This window comes from Macadamia integrifolia, chromosome 12 (assembly GCF_013358625.1).
Source record: "Macadamia integrifolia cultivar HAES 741 chromosome 12, SCU_Mint_v3, whole genome shotgun sequence".
Lineage (NCBI taxonomy): Eukaryota > Viridiplantae > Streptophyta > Magnoliopsida > Proteales > Proteaceae > Macadamia > Macadamia integrifolia.
Window position 1 is genome coordinate 22,802,538 of NC_056568.1, and position 17,082 is coordinate 22,819,619.

Genomic DNA, 17,082 nt, shown 5'->3' on the forward strand with positions numbered 1-17,082 from the left:
TTTTATTTGCAGGCTCCATCAATAGATCTTGACTAAAGATGAGCCAATTAGATTGTCCTAACATCTCAAGAGATTGAATTTCTTTAGGTGGCCAAGCATACACTGATGATAATCTCTATAAAAAAATGTTATTGTAAATCATCAAATTACTCTATCATGCCAAGGAATATGGTGGTAGGATTAATAGGAGAGATCAAGCCAGGATTTTCACTGGCTTTGCTTGTAGCTTGTGGAGTCCACCCCACTCACCGGCCACCCGAAAGAAATTTCCGACTTTGCCATTGATAGTAGGGCTTTGCATAACCGTGCGAAACCTGCTTTTATGGTCTCTCAAAGAACCCACATCATTTTCATATTTGGGACTCTACAAATAATCATAGTATAATGTTGTAGAGAGTTAAGTGAAGCTCCAACTTGTCTTCTGTGTAGCTTTATTTAGATTCTTTCTTATGGTATAGCTCTTTAAGGGCATTTAGTATAGTAGGCCTATCTTTTATTACTAAAATATTTGGTTAACAGTATGAAAGAAAGGAAATTTATGCACTCTTTCTTGTGGTATAGCTAGCTCTTTAAGGCCATTTAGTATAGTAGGCCTTTCTTTTATTACTAAAATATTGAGTTAGCAATATGAAAGAAAGGAAGTTCATGAATTATGTTCAAATGGTATTGTGTACAGATATCATGACACACCGTATTAAATCAGCACCCTGTCAGTTACAATTAACACTTGCTTATATCAAGAACAACGACAAGAAGAAGAAGAGGCAACGGCCCTTCTTGGTGGGTTTAGCTTCAATTGCTAACCCCACATTTTTGGAGGTCTATGGTTCAAAGGGTTTAGGGTTCTGTCACATTCCTGCAGATGTTTCTAGTTTAGACATAGAGATTCTCTATGCAGGTTAGAGAAGCAGCTTTCCTTGATGTTCCATATTTTTTTCTTGTGTCTTTTCTCAGGTTACCTCTTCTCTTGTCTCTACTAGACTAATAGAACAGTGGTAGTGGCAAGACCTTTGCCTTGTCTTCCCCCAAAACTCTCAACATACCAGGCTTCAGTTTGATTTAGTATTTTGGCTAGCAGATTCATTTTATCAATACAGTTCATTTGTATTTTAGGCAAATCGCAACAATTAATACTTGGGTAAATTTCGTTGTGTATTTGGATTGCACTAAACTACTGTCATCGCTAGGCTGCTACCCCGGCAACCATACATCCTCTGTCAGTTTTTTAGGCTTTTTTTTTTTTTTTATTTCCCCTTTTTATTTGCAGCATTGCTTCATTTGAAAATTGTTGATGATTTAATGTTCTATTTAGTTAAGTTAGCATTAAGTTATGACCGTCTTGCCAACCAGATGCTGTTAAATATGAGTCAAACAGTTGCACACTAACTGCTTGTTTAATTGGCAAAAAACTTCAGTTAACTAATCTATCTCTATTTTTGTATATATGGGTAGGATCTTGCAATGAAGAATGGAAATGGAGGCAACCTGCAACAACTGTTTCAGAGGCTAGTAGCAGTGATCTGTGATATCTTGCAAAGGCTGTTGTTTATGGTGCTCTCAGTAGGTCCCATCCCCAACCACATTGCCTTTATTATGGATGGGAACCGAAGGTATGCCAAGTACAGAAAACTTGGTCCAGGTGGTGGTCACACGGCTGGGTTTTCATCTCTCATCTGTGTTCTTGAATGTTGTTACAGCATAGGGGTGAAGTATGTAACCATCTATGCTTTCAGTATAGACAACTTCAAGAGGGACCCTAGTGAAGTTCAGTCCATTATGGATTTGATGCTGGAAAAAATTGATGAATTGCTTAAGGAAGAAAGCATTGTGAATAATCATGGGATTAGAATTAATTTCTTTGGTAATTTGAAGCTCTTAAGCGAGCCTGTGAGGATGGCAGCTGAGAAAGCAATGGTAGCAACTGCGAAGAACACTAATGTAGTGCTCTCAATTTGTGTTGCTTATACTTCTACTAATGAAATTGTCCATGCTGTTCAAGAGTCTTGCAAGGAGAAATTGGTACAAGCTCAAATAAATTCAAATGTCAATGGTGGAATAAGAGACTCATTCAGAGGACACACTACTCTTTCAGAGGAAGAATATTCCATTTCTCAGGATGATTTGGAAAGGCTCATGTATTTAGCAGAGTGCCCAAATCCTGACCTCTTAATTAGGACGTCCGGGGAGACTCGCCTGAGCAATTTCCTTCTTTGGCAGACTACTTTTTGCTATCTGCATGTTCTAGATGCTCTTTGGCCAGAGATCTCACCATGGTGGCTGGGATGGGTGCTTTTGCATTACCAAAGAGCAAAGCCTTACATTGATAAAAGGAAGGTGGAGTTATAACTTTTGTTTCTTTGTGTATGTGCGCCTGTTGTACCATTAAGCTCCAATAATTATTTAATGCCAATGTTTGAGAAACGGAATGACACTATATTTTTATAGTGAACATCCACTTTTAATCAGAAGATAATGCTTCTCTTTTATTTATTTTCTATTCTTTGCAATTATGCTATTGCTATAATATATATATATTTTTTTTAATTTTATACAAGCTAGCATATGCTGAACTCAACGGAGGCTATCTTTCTTGATTTGTTCTTTCTGTGAGAAACCTGAATACTATTGAACGTCATCCAAAAAATGGCACACGCCCTTCCCCAACCCCCACCCCCACCCCTCCCCCTCTCCCTCTCCCTCTCCCTCTCCCTCTCCAAAAGGAAAAAGAGGGGGGCAGGAATGAAAGCAGTTTTGTATTGTCATGTCCTGTATTGGACATGCTGAAATTTGTAAACCCCTCCTTTGTTAGATTACTGAAACTGCAAATGGATGTTTTATAAAGTTCCATCGATAGATATCTTGAATCTGGCTTTGTAACATTTTTTTTTCCCAATTTCTTTACCTTTTCCCCCTTATATCTTCAGTCTTATCTGGATTTCCAGAGTTGGATTCTACCCAATTTTTTGAGATGTGAGGCCTTTTCAAATCAATGTGATTCTTTTCTTTATTAACGATTTTTAGATTTTCAATGCATAGCTTTCATAAAGTTGGCCATTGTTCTCGTCTTGACTCATGAATTTGTTTAATTTTTCTTCTTACTGTTGGGAATGGCATGAGTAATTGAAACCTAATGGGTTTTTTGCACTGAAGATTGGTTTTGTAGTGTATAAGATCTTCATGGAATAGCCTGAATTCAGTTACTGATTGCCTCTTATCTTCCAAACTTTTATGAAGATGGTGACCCACATTTAGATTTCAAGCACTAACTTGGTTGATGTATTGCCTTGTAACAATACATCAAGGCAACTGTATGAGAGAGAGAGATGTGAAATCTCTGCCACATTGAGTCCCAGCTCAAACTGCTGCACTAGATCAATTGAGGTCGCAGCATGGAGTCTCTGCAACTCCATTCGGTTGATATCTTCTCATGAGACTATCATCCTGATAGGGAAGAAGTGACGGAGGTCGTTCTTGGTATTGTCAAGAGCTTCCTTAAGGTTGACCCTTCCAAGATCGGTTTATTATCAGAATACTTTCTCTGGTCTCCTTACTATCCTACATGCGAGCTTTCCTTTTGATGTCTGTGATTTTCCAATTTACTATTGTGTGTATCTTCTTCCTTGTTTGATTATTCTTCCATTTGTTAGGGTTTGTGCCGATGAAATGATAAATGATTTTTTTTTGTTGTTATATTTTGTTCTCCTTTAGTTTTAAATTTTAATATTAACTTAGTGTTTGTGTTATCCTTCTTTCCCTTTTTTCTGTTTATTCTGTGATGTTTGATCTTATCTGAAGCTTGTATTGGTAATGGTTTGAGATAGCTAAAGTTCAGTCGCAGGGAAGTTGCAAAGATTGGGTAGACACAAAATTATGGGTAGACACAAAATTATGCCGTTTCTTTTAGTTGGATCATGTATAGAGTGAGCTGACTTTATCAAATATAGACGGAAGAAGATAGGAAATCCTTAATTCATTCTTAAATGGCATCTTTTACTATCCTTTTGATCCGTCATTTGAGTGGTTAGGAACTTCTTCTAATGAAGAATTTCTACCCTTTGCCTCTTCCCCCTCCTTTTCTAGTCTCAACTTTTATTAGTTTCTCGGCGAAGAAAACAAGAACAGTAGATTTTCTTGACTGGAAGCTACTCTGCTTTCTATGTATTTTCACTGAACTGTGATATTGATCTGGTTTTGCTGTCTCATATTTTCACAAAGCATCATATTTTTTCCTTTCATTTACTACTCAAAACCAAACTCGTCAGTCCATGTAAACAGATTTTAAAAGGAAGAAACTAATTAAGAAATACTAGATATTCACATCTGAGATTGGTTATCATCTGATAGATTATTTGATTGTACTCATCTGTTTATTATTGAGAAGGATTATTGGGTTTCTTGATATTTGCATGCCCTGTTGAAACGAATCTTCCTTCTTCTCATCTGTGTTATATTTACTTGAGTGGAGGACATTGAGCTCATATCTTTCCCAATTGGTTTTGGATGATCCAACTAGGAATATGCACAACGATGTCCCTTTGTTTCTGTTGTTTCTGTTGTTTCTGTAGTATTGATAAATGTAACCAGAAATGGGATTAGTTGAAAGTTAGAATTATGGAGAGAATGATGTTGTGGTATAGGTAATGGGAAGTTGTTGATCAGGTAAATTTCATAAGGTTATGATGTGTAGGAGCTGTGACTGACAAGCCTGTGCAGGGGTTGCAGGAAGTATGATAAAATTACAAATGTTTTCAGGGAAATTAGATTTAAGTTCTATAGAACTAGGTGTAGGATGATGATGTGTTTCCAGGGGTTGAATTGGAAATTGATTGCAACTTATAATTTAAGCAACAGGTCAGATTCAAATTTTGATTGGAGTGTGGTTCTCCTAGCTGTTGGAAGAATTTTGACCTGAAGTCTTGCTTTCAAGTAATTGTATGAGGTCTTTTTAGTGGTAGTTAAGTAGTCAGTTTTGAAGACATTAGTTGTCAACTCAATTCTCAACTCTGAAGCATATAGCACTGACAGGAAGGGAAATAAATTTGATCTTCTAGGTGTCATTCTCCAATCTCCATTCTTATCTGCTACTACCATATACTATATATACCAGTAGACCAGTATTTAGTACTGCTTCACTAGCAATATATGTTTCGAGATTGGAGGAGCAGTGGGTGGTTGGATCAGTTCTGATGGACCTTCGGACTTCCTGAGTCCTGACCATTCCAAAGAGGTTCAGTTTTAACAGCTATCATTTGAGGAAGAAGGGATGGGAGGGTGAAGAATGTTAGCCTCTTATGTTCTGACTTCTGAGGCATGGAAAGGGGAAGAGAACTTTTTGCACTTTTCTTTCTTTTATTTTTTTATTTCTCATGGATCCTCAGTGTTCTCTGTCAAGGTTGTTTTGGGTCACAGGTTTCCTATCAAATGTTCATTTTTGCTTTGGCTGTGTCACTACAGATCCCTTGAGTTCTACTGGGTTTGGCAATCCCTTACACCGTCAGAACTACGAGCCTCATTTGATGCAAGTGTTGTTGAACTTTAGAGCCTATAGACTACAGAGTCTCCAGGATTAACTAGAGAAGTTATTTCATTTTTCTTCCGTTTTTTTTTTTTTTTTTTTTCCGTTTTTTTATTTTATTTTATTTTTTTAATCATTTTTGTGTGGGTAATGGAGCCAGGGATCAACTTCTTTGAAATTTCAAATTTGATTTGAGGTAGCTTTTGTTGGGATTTTCCACTCAATACCAGTTCAATTTAAAATTTTCAGACCCCACAGGAAAAGGATCATGCGAGTTGTCTTAGTGTGTATTGGGTGCGTCTTAATGGTTTCTTACCACAAGAAAGAAACAAGAAAATTAATGATTCTCAAACTCACTGCCCAATATATATATATATATATATAGTAATATATATATATATATAGAGAGAGAGAGAGAGAGAGAGAGAGAGAAAGAGAGAGAGAGAATTACACTGCCACCCCCGAATTTATGCCATAAATCATAAGAGAGAGAGAGAGAGAGAGAGAGAGAGAGAGATGCCCTCACTTGTGTCTTCTAAAATGACACAAACACCCCCTAAATGTTACGTTAAGTGATGATGTATTTAGTAGTTATTTTTGTGAATGATCAAAATACCCCCATTGAGTGTGACTTTACCCATTTACCCTTAACCTTGAACATCTCTGAGTGTTTTTCTTGCACAAATTTAATGGTGCCTCTTGTAGTGAAAAGCAGATGGCCTTTATTGTCGTCTCCCATCATTATTGCGGCGAAAATGGCACTGACCTTGTTCCAGCGAGATAGTCGAAGAAAAAAAAAATCATTGCGAAGAATTGGTAGATTTACCTTTGTCAGAGGGTTGGAGTAGAACTTTGTGAAGAATTGGTAGATAACTGGTAGATTCAAGTTTGATGGAGACCTAATGTCAAAAAATGGGATCTTTTATTTTTGAAGATGACTAAAGGACAAAATAGTAATTGTACCTAAAGATGTTTCTTAGATGTTTGAAGTGAGGGTATAATAATCTTTCACATTAATGACTAATAGAATATTCACGGTATGGTTGTGTTCGTCATTTTGCAAACATGTAGCGGGTGTTCGTGTCATTTTAGAAAACATAGGGGAGGGCGTTGATTTATGGCCTAAGTTAAGGGGTAAAAGTGTAATATATATATATATATATATATATATCATACTATTATATAAGTGCATGAACTCATGTTTTGTGGTTAATTTTTTCTTTGACTACTTTACATTTTCTGTTTATTTAAATACCTTAACTTTTTTATTATCATTTTTCATCTCTTTTCTTTTTTGATGGTACCCTTTGTTTTTTTTTTTTATAATTAAATATTAATTTTCTTTATTTTCTTAGAAATCTCACGCCTTTTATATTCTCTCTCTCTCTCTCTCTCTCTCTCTCTCTCAAACCCTCACGCCCCATGTACAGATAGTATATCTTTCAAATTCTCTCTCTCTCCCCAATTATTTTCCTAATTTCGCTTTAAATCTAAAAAAAAATCTTATAATATCAATTAAATAAGATTCGACCCCAGGTGACTGAAACTGAATTGCTTCTCGTGTGCCATTCGTTTTAATTTCTGGCTTAAATTTTCAGTTCTCTCAATTACTTCGGCTTCTATACCTATGTTTGTTACTTTTTCCCCGCTCATATCACCGGATTCAATAGTGAGATTCCCAAGTCTCCCATGCCCTTAGTTCCCTCCGCATCTCCTTCTCCCTAATAAATGCCATTGTACCAGAACTCGAAAGAGTCAAGAAAAACAACTCAGAAGAGATCAGTAGGGATGGAGGAGTTGATGCAAAAACGGAGAAGAACGTCAGTAACTTCTTCTTCTCAAAGAAGCTCTTGCGATTTGGTTGAACGAGCTATCGGTGCTGTCCTCAAATGCTTGGGCTTAGGTACAACTTATTTTTTTGGTGATCACGGAACCAATGGACACAAACGTTGTGAACAGGGAAGAACCAATGGATGGCTCCTCTGACGAAGCATCCAAGTAACACATGGGGTGCAACGCTCATCTCTTAAGTTCATGTTTGGTTCGTTGGGATACTATCCTTATGTTACCCCTCTGAATACTGTTTCTCAACAGGAATTCATAAATTTCTTTTAAAAAAAAAATTATTCCCTTCACTCCAATTTAGAAAAAGAATTGTGAAGGTGAGAGAGAGAGAGAGAGAGAGAGAGAGAGAGAGAGAGAGAGAGAGAGAAATTTCTTCTATTGTTCTTTCTTCCTACAGGTCTCCTGTTTTTGTGATGTCTCCATTACAAATACTGGTTGTAAGGATTCACGACATCATCATCAAATTGCATCTCATGGCACAATCTATGACATGGCTATAGATCTTGCGATAGAGGTTGCAGTAAATGTTGACTAGGTCAATTCCTTGCCATTTTTTTATTATCTTATATGACCATATTAGCCGGTATGTACTATGTAGGTGTGAATTCATGAATGCATAATGGGATAAGTATGCCAAAGGAATTTTTCAATTATGTTGCTTGGGCACCATACCTATATATCTTCTGACCATATTCTTACAATTATTATTTCTCCCGGTAACATATTCCCAATCAGTAGTTACCTGGTTTGCTCGCACCAATAAGACTTTGCATCTATGACTTTCCCAGTGAAGAACTAATTCCCAAAGCTGTGAGAGTATGAGGAAGTAAAACTGGTGTACTATATTACTTATGACTTCAGCTCAAGTTTCTAGTAGTTTGATTCAACTCACTGGCTCATGTGTTGTATGTGATGCTTCTACATAACTGAAGAAGCACCCCTCAGAAATTATGGTGCCTCTTGTCGTAAAGAATTTTATTGGGTCTATCATAATCTGGATTCTAAGAATCGCAGGTCCCATCTAAATATGTGCCTCTTCGGAAGCAGCTTCTCGCCCATAAGATGAGTGTGAGTGGTTTATCCAAATATAAGTGATGACTATCTTTCCTAGGTAGCATTGAGTGTTGTATAGCACCTTTTTCTACTTTCACTATTACAATTTTTTCTCTTAGCATTTTGATTTGGAAGAGTTTTGTTCAGCTAACTATGAATTGTAGGCTTCAGTTGAAAGATAACCCTCTACACACTTGAAATGTTATCTTCTCAAAAAAAAAAAAAAATGGATAGAGTTTTTCTCCCACTATTTCCAATGCTCATTCCTTTTTTAAGATTTAGTCTTTGGAAAGGTTCCCAGTCTTTCTTTGTTAAACTTTGTTTTCTATATACACTTGCTTCCTTCTCTCTTTGTTAATTTGGTGTTTTAACATGGATCATTTTGGCCCTCACATCATTAACATGATGTTGTAGTTAATTATCATCTAGAATCAATTACCCATATGTAATTGACGTTTTGATTATTTGTTAGCCAAGAAGGTAGGTTTCCATAAAAGATCTCTTCTGTTGTTTGTGCCATTAAATATTTTAAGAAGTAACAAAACAGAGAATAATTTATTTTTCCATTTTCTTCATTTTTCTGAGACAATACTTATCCTGTACGGCCTGTACAAGTGTTGCAACTACAACAGAATTGTTCTCAACTTGAGGAATGATCCCACTTTTCCAATGTGGGAGATTGAGAGCTCAGTGGTAATGTCATGGCTAATCTCCATGAATGATGAAGAAGTCGATAGCGAAGGAAATTTGGGATATTGTGATGATCCTCTTTGATCCTGTTGATGATTATGTCAAGGTATATCACCACCACCAATAGATCATAGCTACTAAACAAGGGGACATGTTAAATTTCGGTGAACCACAACACCATTGTTGGCTTGTGGGAGGAGTTTGACCACTCATAAAGAAAGGATGTGTCCCAGCCCTGCTTGGTGGATTGAGACCCAAAGTACAAACCCATCCATGTTCCAATCATGGGTAAAACCCCTCTTCCATCTTTGGACGAGGTTTGTTGGCAAGGTTTTAAGTATCCTTCCATATATGTCTATGCTTGCTGATACATCTTTAAGGTGATGCAGCACCGAAGGTCTACACTAGGAGGCACCAGAAGGTGGTCAACCCAAGTGGCTGACTGAGTCGAAAAGATCTGGTCCAAGTCAGCCCACGATTTGGACTGCTGATGGGGCTACTAATTAGTTATTGAGTTTCTAATTTAGTTTCTATTTTCAGTCTTACATTAGTTTCTAATTTCTGTTCTAAGATAATTTCTAATTTCACTAGATTACAATTTTTCAGTTTTAGTAACTACATGTTGGTAGTTTATTCAGTTAATATTTAGAAACTTGAGTTTCTATTCTTTGTAATCTCATACCCCATCATTATAAATAAAGAAGGGCACCCTACTAAGGCACACGATTTATGTTTTAAAAAAAAAATAGTTTTGTTGCTGCCACTGGCTTCAATGGATGTGTCTTGTGTTTAACCAAGGAGTAGGGATTGGTGTTTGATCTGATCAACATTTTGCGATGAGAAGTCCGAGTGGATCTTATTCTTTTTTGGGTTTTTCTTATTGCTGTTGTTTCTGTTCTACATCTCAGGTAAGAGAACTACTTTGTTGTTGTTTCAGATCCGAGTTTTTCCAGAATTTTTCTAAGTATCGACTACTCTTACTGGGCTATCTAGCCATCGTTCCCAAGTTCCCCTTTGGATCGACTGTCCCCCTTGCTGGAAGGGAGGTTCGATCCTAATTTCAAGCCCACTAGACCGGGGGATGGTCTGGTCTGGTTAGTTCTCTAATTCTGGCCGGTGGTGCTTCTGCACAGGATTGAATTCTATTTTGGTTATTCTATCCCCGTGGTGTTGTTACTGAGTATGGTCTATTTTTAATACTCTATTTGCTGCGATTGGTTAGTCCTATGGTGGTGTGATATCTGATTTCTGAAATTATAAATTTTGAGTTGGAATTTCTGTTGAAAAAAGGGCTGTCGATTCCTAATTCTGAATTGTTGTACATTGTCTATTTGTTTTGAGTGTTAGTAATTGTTCTTTTGACTAAAAGTTCCTGCAGTTGGGATTAGTTTGAGTTTCAAACTTGGTCCTACATTATAAGGTACCAATACGATACCTAAAATTTTTGGTATTAGTACATATAAGAAATATCATCATTCGATATAATAAATTAAATGCACTAGTCTCATCGTATTTTATTATGCATGTTATATTTTACATAAATCCTAAGCATTTTCATACAAATCTAGCGCATATTGACTCTCTGATATGATATGTCTTAAAATCATCCTTCCGATATAATACATGATATCGATATTTTAAACCTTGTTTGTGGGCACCTTCAGATTGAGTAGATAAGAAAGTATGCTATGGATGTCAGCTATGGTTTCAATGTCCCAACGTGGTGGTCATATGGAGGCTACGGACATAGCACTGGATGTGGTGTTAGTTGTCTTACTAGTTCAACCACCGTCTCAACCGAGTCAGATGCCACAAAACCACATGATTGGTATTTTTTTTTTTTCTTTTTCATTCCTATATTGTTTGTTCTGGATGTGACAAAGTTAGGATTATTGATGGAACCAGTTTCTCTCTCTCGCAATGTTCATGTCTCCCAATTTATCTCCCTTGATTTATACCCAATTATACTACTAAGCTATTATCTTTTAGCCATCTTACCTTCTTTTACCAGAAAAAAAAAATAAAAATAAAATAAAATAAAAACCTGATCTTACATGCTTTTGTAAGATATTGAATAACTTTCTTCATTTGCTAGTGTAGGAGATACATTGGATTTCAGTTTCCCCTAAGGTTTATTAGTGAATTCGCTAACATATATATATATATATATATATATATTTTTTTTCTTTTGAAAAGCCTATAATCAAATGCTCCAAATGTAATTAATTCAGCTAGACTATTTTTTCTTCTCCTTTTTTTTTTTTTTTTTTTTTTTTTTTTTTTTATGATGATTATCCTTCTGAATAAATATTGTTTACTAACAACTCATAATTTGATCATCTAAGTTGGACAATGCGTTTAGAGGCATGACGTTAAGACCTTAGGTAGGTCTTCCTTTCATTGATTAATTTTGCTGCCATGATTGGCAACGATGATACCACATGATAGCTGACAATCATGGCTGCAAAATTAATTAATGGAGGAAAACCTACCTCAATTCCTAACGTCATGCTTTTAAATATATTGTCCAACTGAAATGATCCATGTGTTTCTTGATGAAAGTCTAAATCTGATGATGGACAACAAAGTAAAATATCATCTGACCTTTTATCTCTCCTTCAAATCATAGTCTAGAATGTCGTTATCCCAATTTTCTCACTTTATCTTCCAAGTCTAGTTCACAATCCAAATCCTGAGATGTGTCTTATGTGTTTGGATTGAAATTATGCTGGTATGATGAGTGACATCCCTAATAATAGTAGTTTTAGCATTAAAGATGATGATGAAACAAATTTGTATCACAATGATGACATTCTAATGGAGATTCTAATTCGCTTGTCACTCAAATCAATCTTCAGATGCAAGTATGTATCAAAGAGGTGTCACAACGTTATCTAACACCTTTGCATTTGTAACATTTATGGCAGAAGATAGCACATCTCCATGTCGTCAACTCCACCTCTTGGGATTCTTTTACAATTTGGAGTAGGCCATCAATATACTCCGCCATTACACAGGGTCTGTTGTGGACAAATTGAGGAAACTTAATCATCTCCAGATGATGATGTTGTCCCCTCTTTATACGGATCATACACTCAAATGTTGGAAGATTCATAACTTATCTAGTGAATGACTCATCTTATCACAATATTGACTATCGCCATCGGTATTGATATATTGCATAAGCAGCTATAAGTGGCCGTGCCAGTTACCGCAACCTTAGCTAGCCTCACTTTTATGCTCCTCCATCGTCCTCATCTGGTTTGTAGGGATAGTGTGTATTTATGGAATTATAACTTTGAATGTGTTTCAACCTTGTTAAATGCACTGAGTTTCAAGTTTCCTCTAGTCGTTTGACTTGGTTGTAGACCCAAGGGTGGTCTAAAGTGGGGAATTCACCATGGTTGTAAAATATAAGGACATGTTATTTTGAAATGAAAGATTGCGTTTATTATGCCCCTACATGTCTATAGAAGATTATATGTTATGATTCCACTAGTTGAACTTAAAGTTTAGTGATTTAGACCATCTTTCAGATCAAACAACTCCTTGTCTGTTCATCACAATTTGATCAATATGCCTCCTGAGTCATAGTTGGTGTCTTAGTGATGTTAATCAAGTTGGCTGTATTAAATTTCTTTCTTACTTTTCTTATCCATATCATTTTATTCGATTACATTCTGCCTTTTCATTTTATTGCAATTGCATCCTCCTCCACCCAAAACAAAAAAAAGACCAAAGATTGTTGGCTAAATATAGACTGTAGGTGCCCTTGGAGGAGCTGCTTCTTCCCTTGTTCATGTCCTAACAAAGATACAATATCAATATGTATCATTTTATTTTTTTAACATTTCATATCAAGGCTTTAGGTTGGCAACCCAAAGGCGTTTGGGGTGGCATCCCAAATCAAGGAAGGGCCACTTGGGAGGGGGATTACAAGATGTGATTGGGGGAGAGTTGAACAAATGACCTCTCCCTAAGACTTAGGGTAACGCTTTAATATTCTGACAATCACCACCATGTCTAAGGTGCTTACCTTGATATATATCATTCGTATCGATCAAAATAGTTTTTTTTTTTTTTAGATACAACTAATACCACGACAATGTCTAAGGCGCCACCACCATGCCTAAGGGTTTAATGGCCAGTTCTCTCTCGTTGTTTTGACATAGTAATTGTTTAAATACAACTAATACCTGATCCTCCATATGAATACAATCCTCCAATGCCTCGTTTTTCATATATATAACCTAAAAGTCTTCTCTGTAAAGTATTTTTTATTTTTATTGTTTTTTTTATGAAATGTTGGTCATTAATAATGGAATATCTCAAAATATGACAAGTTATTGCTAGTTTGGTACACAGAAAACTCAAATTGATTAGTGTAAGTGTAAACCCATAAAGAATATGTATGTGCCACTAGGTTATAGCTAGCTAGGCCTGCCAAAGTCAGAGAAATTGGTCCACATGGAAAGGTATGTCTACACCACTAGGGATAGATATCTTACCACTAACTCAGAGATACTAAACAATATGATTTTATTTACTATTTTCCTACCCCGGTGACTAAAATGTCAATTGAAATTAATTAACGTTATTATATCTTTTATCCTTCTATTTTAGTTTCGATTTGCTAGAGTAAATATCCCTCAAATTTTGTGCAAATGTAAAAAATATACCCCTGAACTTGAAGATAAGGCGAATGACAGTTGTCATATGACAATGGTGGTAATGATAAGAGAGCCAAGCGAATACAAAAATTGAGAGCCAGAGACACTTTGGAGTTCAAACTTTGGAGTAGAGGGAAAGAAAGAATATTATGGGGGAATAAATTTTATATAGCGACAGTCAGTAACTACTGTTGATCTTAATTGATCTTTTGTCTCTAATAGCGAATCGTTGATAATCCAAAGATTATAAGCCTTCGATTAATTTTATAATTAAATATTATAGAAGAAAATAAGAATATACAGTCTATCATTGATCTCACGTGTAACTTTATTTGATATCCAGGACCAACTCAATGGGATACAAATTGGTTTAAACCTAGCCCAAACATGACTTTTAATACCCGATTATGGTCTTATGTAAAAGCGAAAAACGTTTTTGACTATCCAACGGTCGTAATCCTTTGATTAAATTCTTAATTACATCTTATAGAAATGTTGAAGGATATGTGACCATCCCTCAAACCATAACAACTAAAGCATTTTGCCTTAAAAAAACTTTCAAACTTAAGAAATACTCCACACAGAATACCACATTATCATCCTTATTTTTATACCCTCGGCCAAACCCTATTGGTAGTGTTATATATTCATCATCAACATTCTATACCTTATCCTTATAATCATTGAAAATATCCCAGGAATCCGTATATAAATCCTTAGGTTTCCAAAATCTACATACATGCACCATCAAATACTGGACGAGTAGGATCTCCCGTAGCATGCAACTTGACCACTGTAATAGGATGTTTCATCAAAGGAAAAGAAAAATAAACCAATTAAAAGCTACTAAAAAAAGTAGAAAAACATAGGAAAAAATCAAACGATTAAAAACCCTCAATATGTCGATCAATAAACAAAAAGAGTTATAAGAAAACTCACAAACCTGATTTTCTTACAAGATTAAATTTATTTTTTTGAATTTTGTTCCCAAGCATAGAATCTGAGAGGTTAGCATCAAAGCTATGGGAAGCGAAAGTAAAAGAAAATATTGAAATTTTTTTCTCTCCATTGGTTTCTCGAACTATGGAAGCCAAATCCTTCATCCCATTGATTTCTTTGCGCAGTCGACTCATTATTCTAAGGTAGTCCTTACATTCTCTCTATTTCACTCCCTCATATATCATTTAATCTCATTTTTCTTTTGCTTCCAATTCTCATAGCTTTGTAATTAAAAATTGTAAAAAAAAAAAAATATATATGATATAACTAGTTTTATTTTCAAAATTTACAAATACTGCCATAGGAACAGCACATTATGATATTCCGAACCCCTTAGGTAAACCCTATTGGTGGTGATATGTATTTATAGTAACAATAAGATATTTTAAAATCATAAAAAAACTTCAGATAAAAAAAAAATCTATAAAAAATAATAATCATTCTCAGTCTTATAGCTGAGAATAATAATCACACATTTTAAAATGAATAATAGCTTATTAAAAAACTTTTATTAATATAAATATTCATTAAAAAATATGATATATTCACCCAATTTTTTTTCTTGATATAGTGGTGCTGCGCCACCCTTTGTTTTGGGGGCCAGGCAAAAAGAGCTGAATTTTTAGAAAAAAATTAATGATTTTATACATTAACCATGCAGTGCATATTCTAAGGTAGTCCTTACATTTTTCCAATTTCACTCTCTCATCTATCATCTAATCTCATTTTTCTTTTGCTTTCACTTTCCATAGCTTTGAAATTAAGTATTAAAGAAGAAAAAAAAGATATAACTAATTTATTTTCAAAATTTACAAATATTGCACTAGGGGCCCCTTAGGTAAACCTTATTGGTGATGATATGTATTTATAGTAACAATAATATATTTTAAAATCATGAAAAAACCTCATTAATGATAAAAAAATCTATAAAAAATAATAATCATTCTCAGTCTTATATTTGAGAATAATAATCACATATTTTAAAATAAAAAATAGCTTATCGAAAACTTTTATTAATATAAATATTCATTAAAAAATACGATACATTCATCCAATTTTTTTTCTTGATATAGTAGTGCTGCGTTACCCTTTGTTTTGGGGGTCGGGCAAAAAGAGCTGGATTTTTACAAAAAAAATTAATGATTTTATAAATCGACAATGTAGCGCATTACAATGGCTTTACTTTCAAGTCAAACAGCAAGTCGTTGGTTATCCAAAGATCGAAAGCCTTTGATTAATTTTGTAATTAAATATTATAAAAATAAAAGAATGATATAACCAATTTTAATTTCAAAATTTACAATTACTGTCTAAGGATTAACACATATGATACTCTGGGCCCCTTAGGTAAACCCTATTGGTGGTCATATGTATTTATAGTAACAATGTAATATTTTTAAATCATGAAAAACCCTCATTAATTATAAAAATATATAAAAATAATAATAATCATTGACAGTCTAATATTTAAAAGTAATAATCATATATTTTAAAATGAAAAATAGATTATCATAAATGTTGCTTCTTATCATATACATGGGTAGAAGATGACATTAGGAAGGATGGTTCATCATCGGATCCTAAAAATTATCATGATATGATCTTATCATATGATAGTAATTATGTTTTACATCCATACTTTATTGTGTCTATACCTAAAAAACAATTTAACATTGATATGTTGGTTTTTGCAATGTAATATATTATAAAAGATTACATGCAGAAACATAAGGATGATTCGTCTAATCAAACGTTGTTTCTTTCGTCAAAGTTACAAAAATTTTATAGGTTCATTTTTTTTCAATTGTTTATTTAAGCATTTTTAATTTACTTAAATGTTTTTCATTATAATTAAGTTTATCATGGTTATGTGTTTTTATGATATAGAGAGATCTTAACTATGTTGAAGCTCTAAGATGAAAAGAAGCTAAAAATTATTTCTATTATTAGAAATGTTGTTATCACCCAGGGTAAAAACTGTAAATTTGTTTAGCTTGTGGGAACCCATCATGGTAAGTATGACCTGAAGAGAATTAAGTTTAATTAAATCTTTTTATGGTTTTCTAACTAATTTTTCATTATTTTTTTTAGATTACATATCAAGCCGAGGATTTCTTAAGCACTAATTGAATCAAAATCTTAGATGTTTACATGGTTTTATGAACATGTATATTCCATAAATGATATAGTTGACAGATTTCTTAGGTCTTCGTGATGGATTGAAGAATTAATTGAAACTAATTGCTTAATCTATTTGTAATATTTATTTTAATTAAACTATTTTATTATTGTTTACTTATTATGATAATA

General features: G+C 34.4%; 1 protein-coding gene across 2 annotated transcripts in view; it reads left to right on the forward strand.

Moving 5' to 3' along the window:
- LOC122058464 (dehydrodolichyl diphosphate synthase CPT3-like) overlaps positions 1-2,495 on the forward strand; it is a 4,843-nt gene extending 2,348 nt beyond the window's left edge. For both annotated transcript variants that reach the window (XM_042621153.1, XM_042621152.1), the window contains exon 2: positions 1,453-2,495. In XM_042621153.1, the coding sequence (XP_042477087.1) occupies positions 1,462-2,346 (885 nt within the window). In that variant the 5' untranslated portion in view covers positions 1,453-1,461 and the 3' untranslated portion in view covers positions 2,347-2,495. The remainder of the gene's footprint in view (positions 1-1,452) is intronic.
- Positions 2,496-17,082: the final 14,587 nt, after the last annotated feature.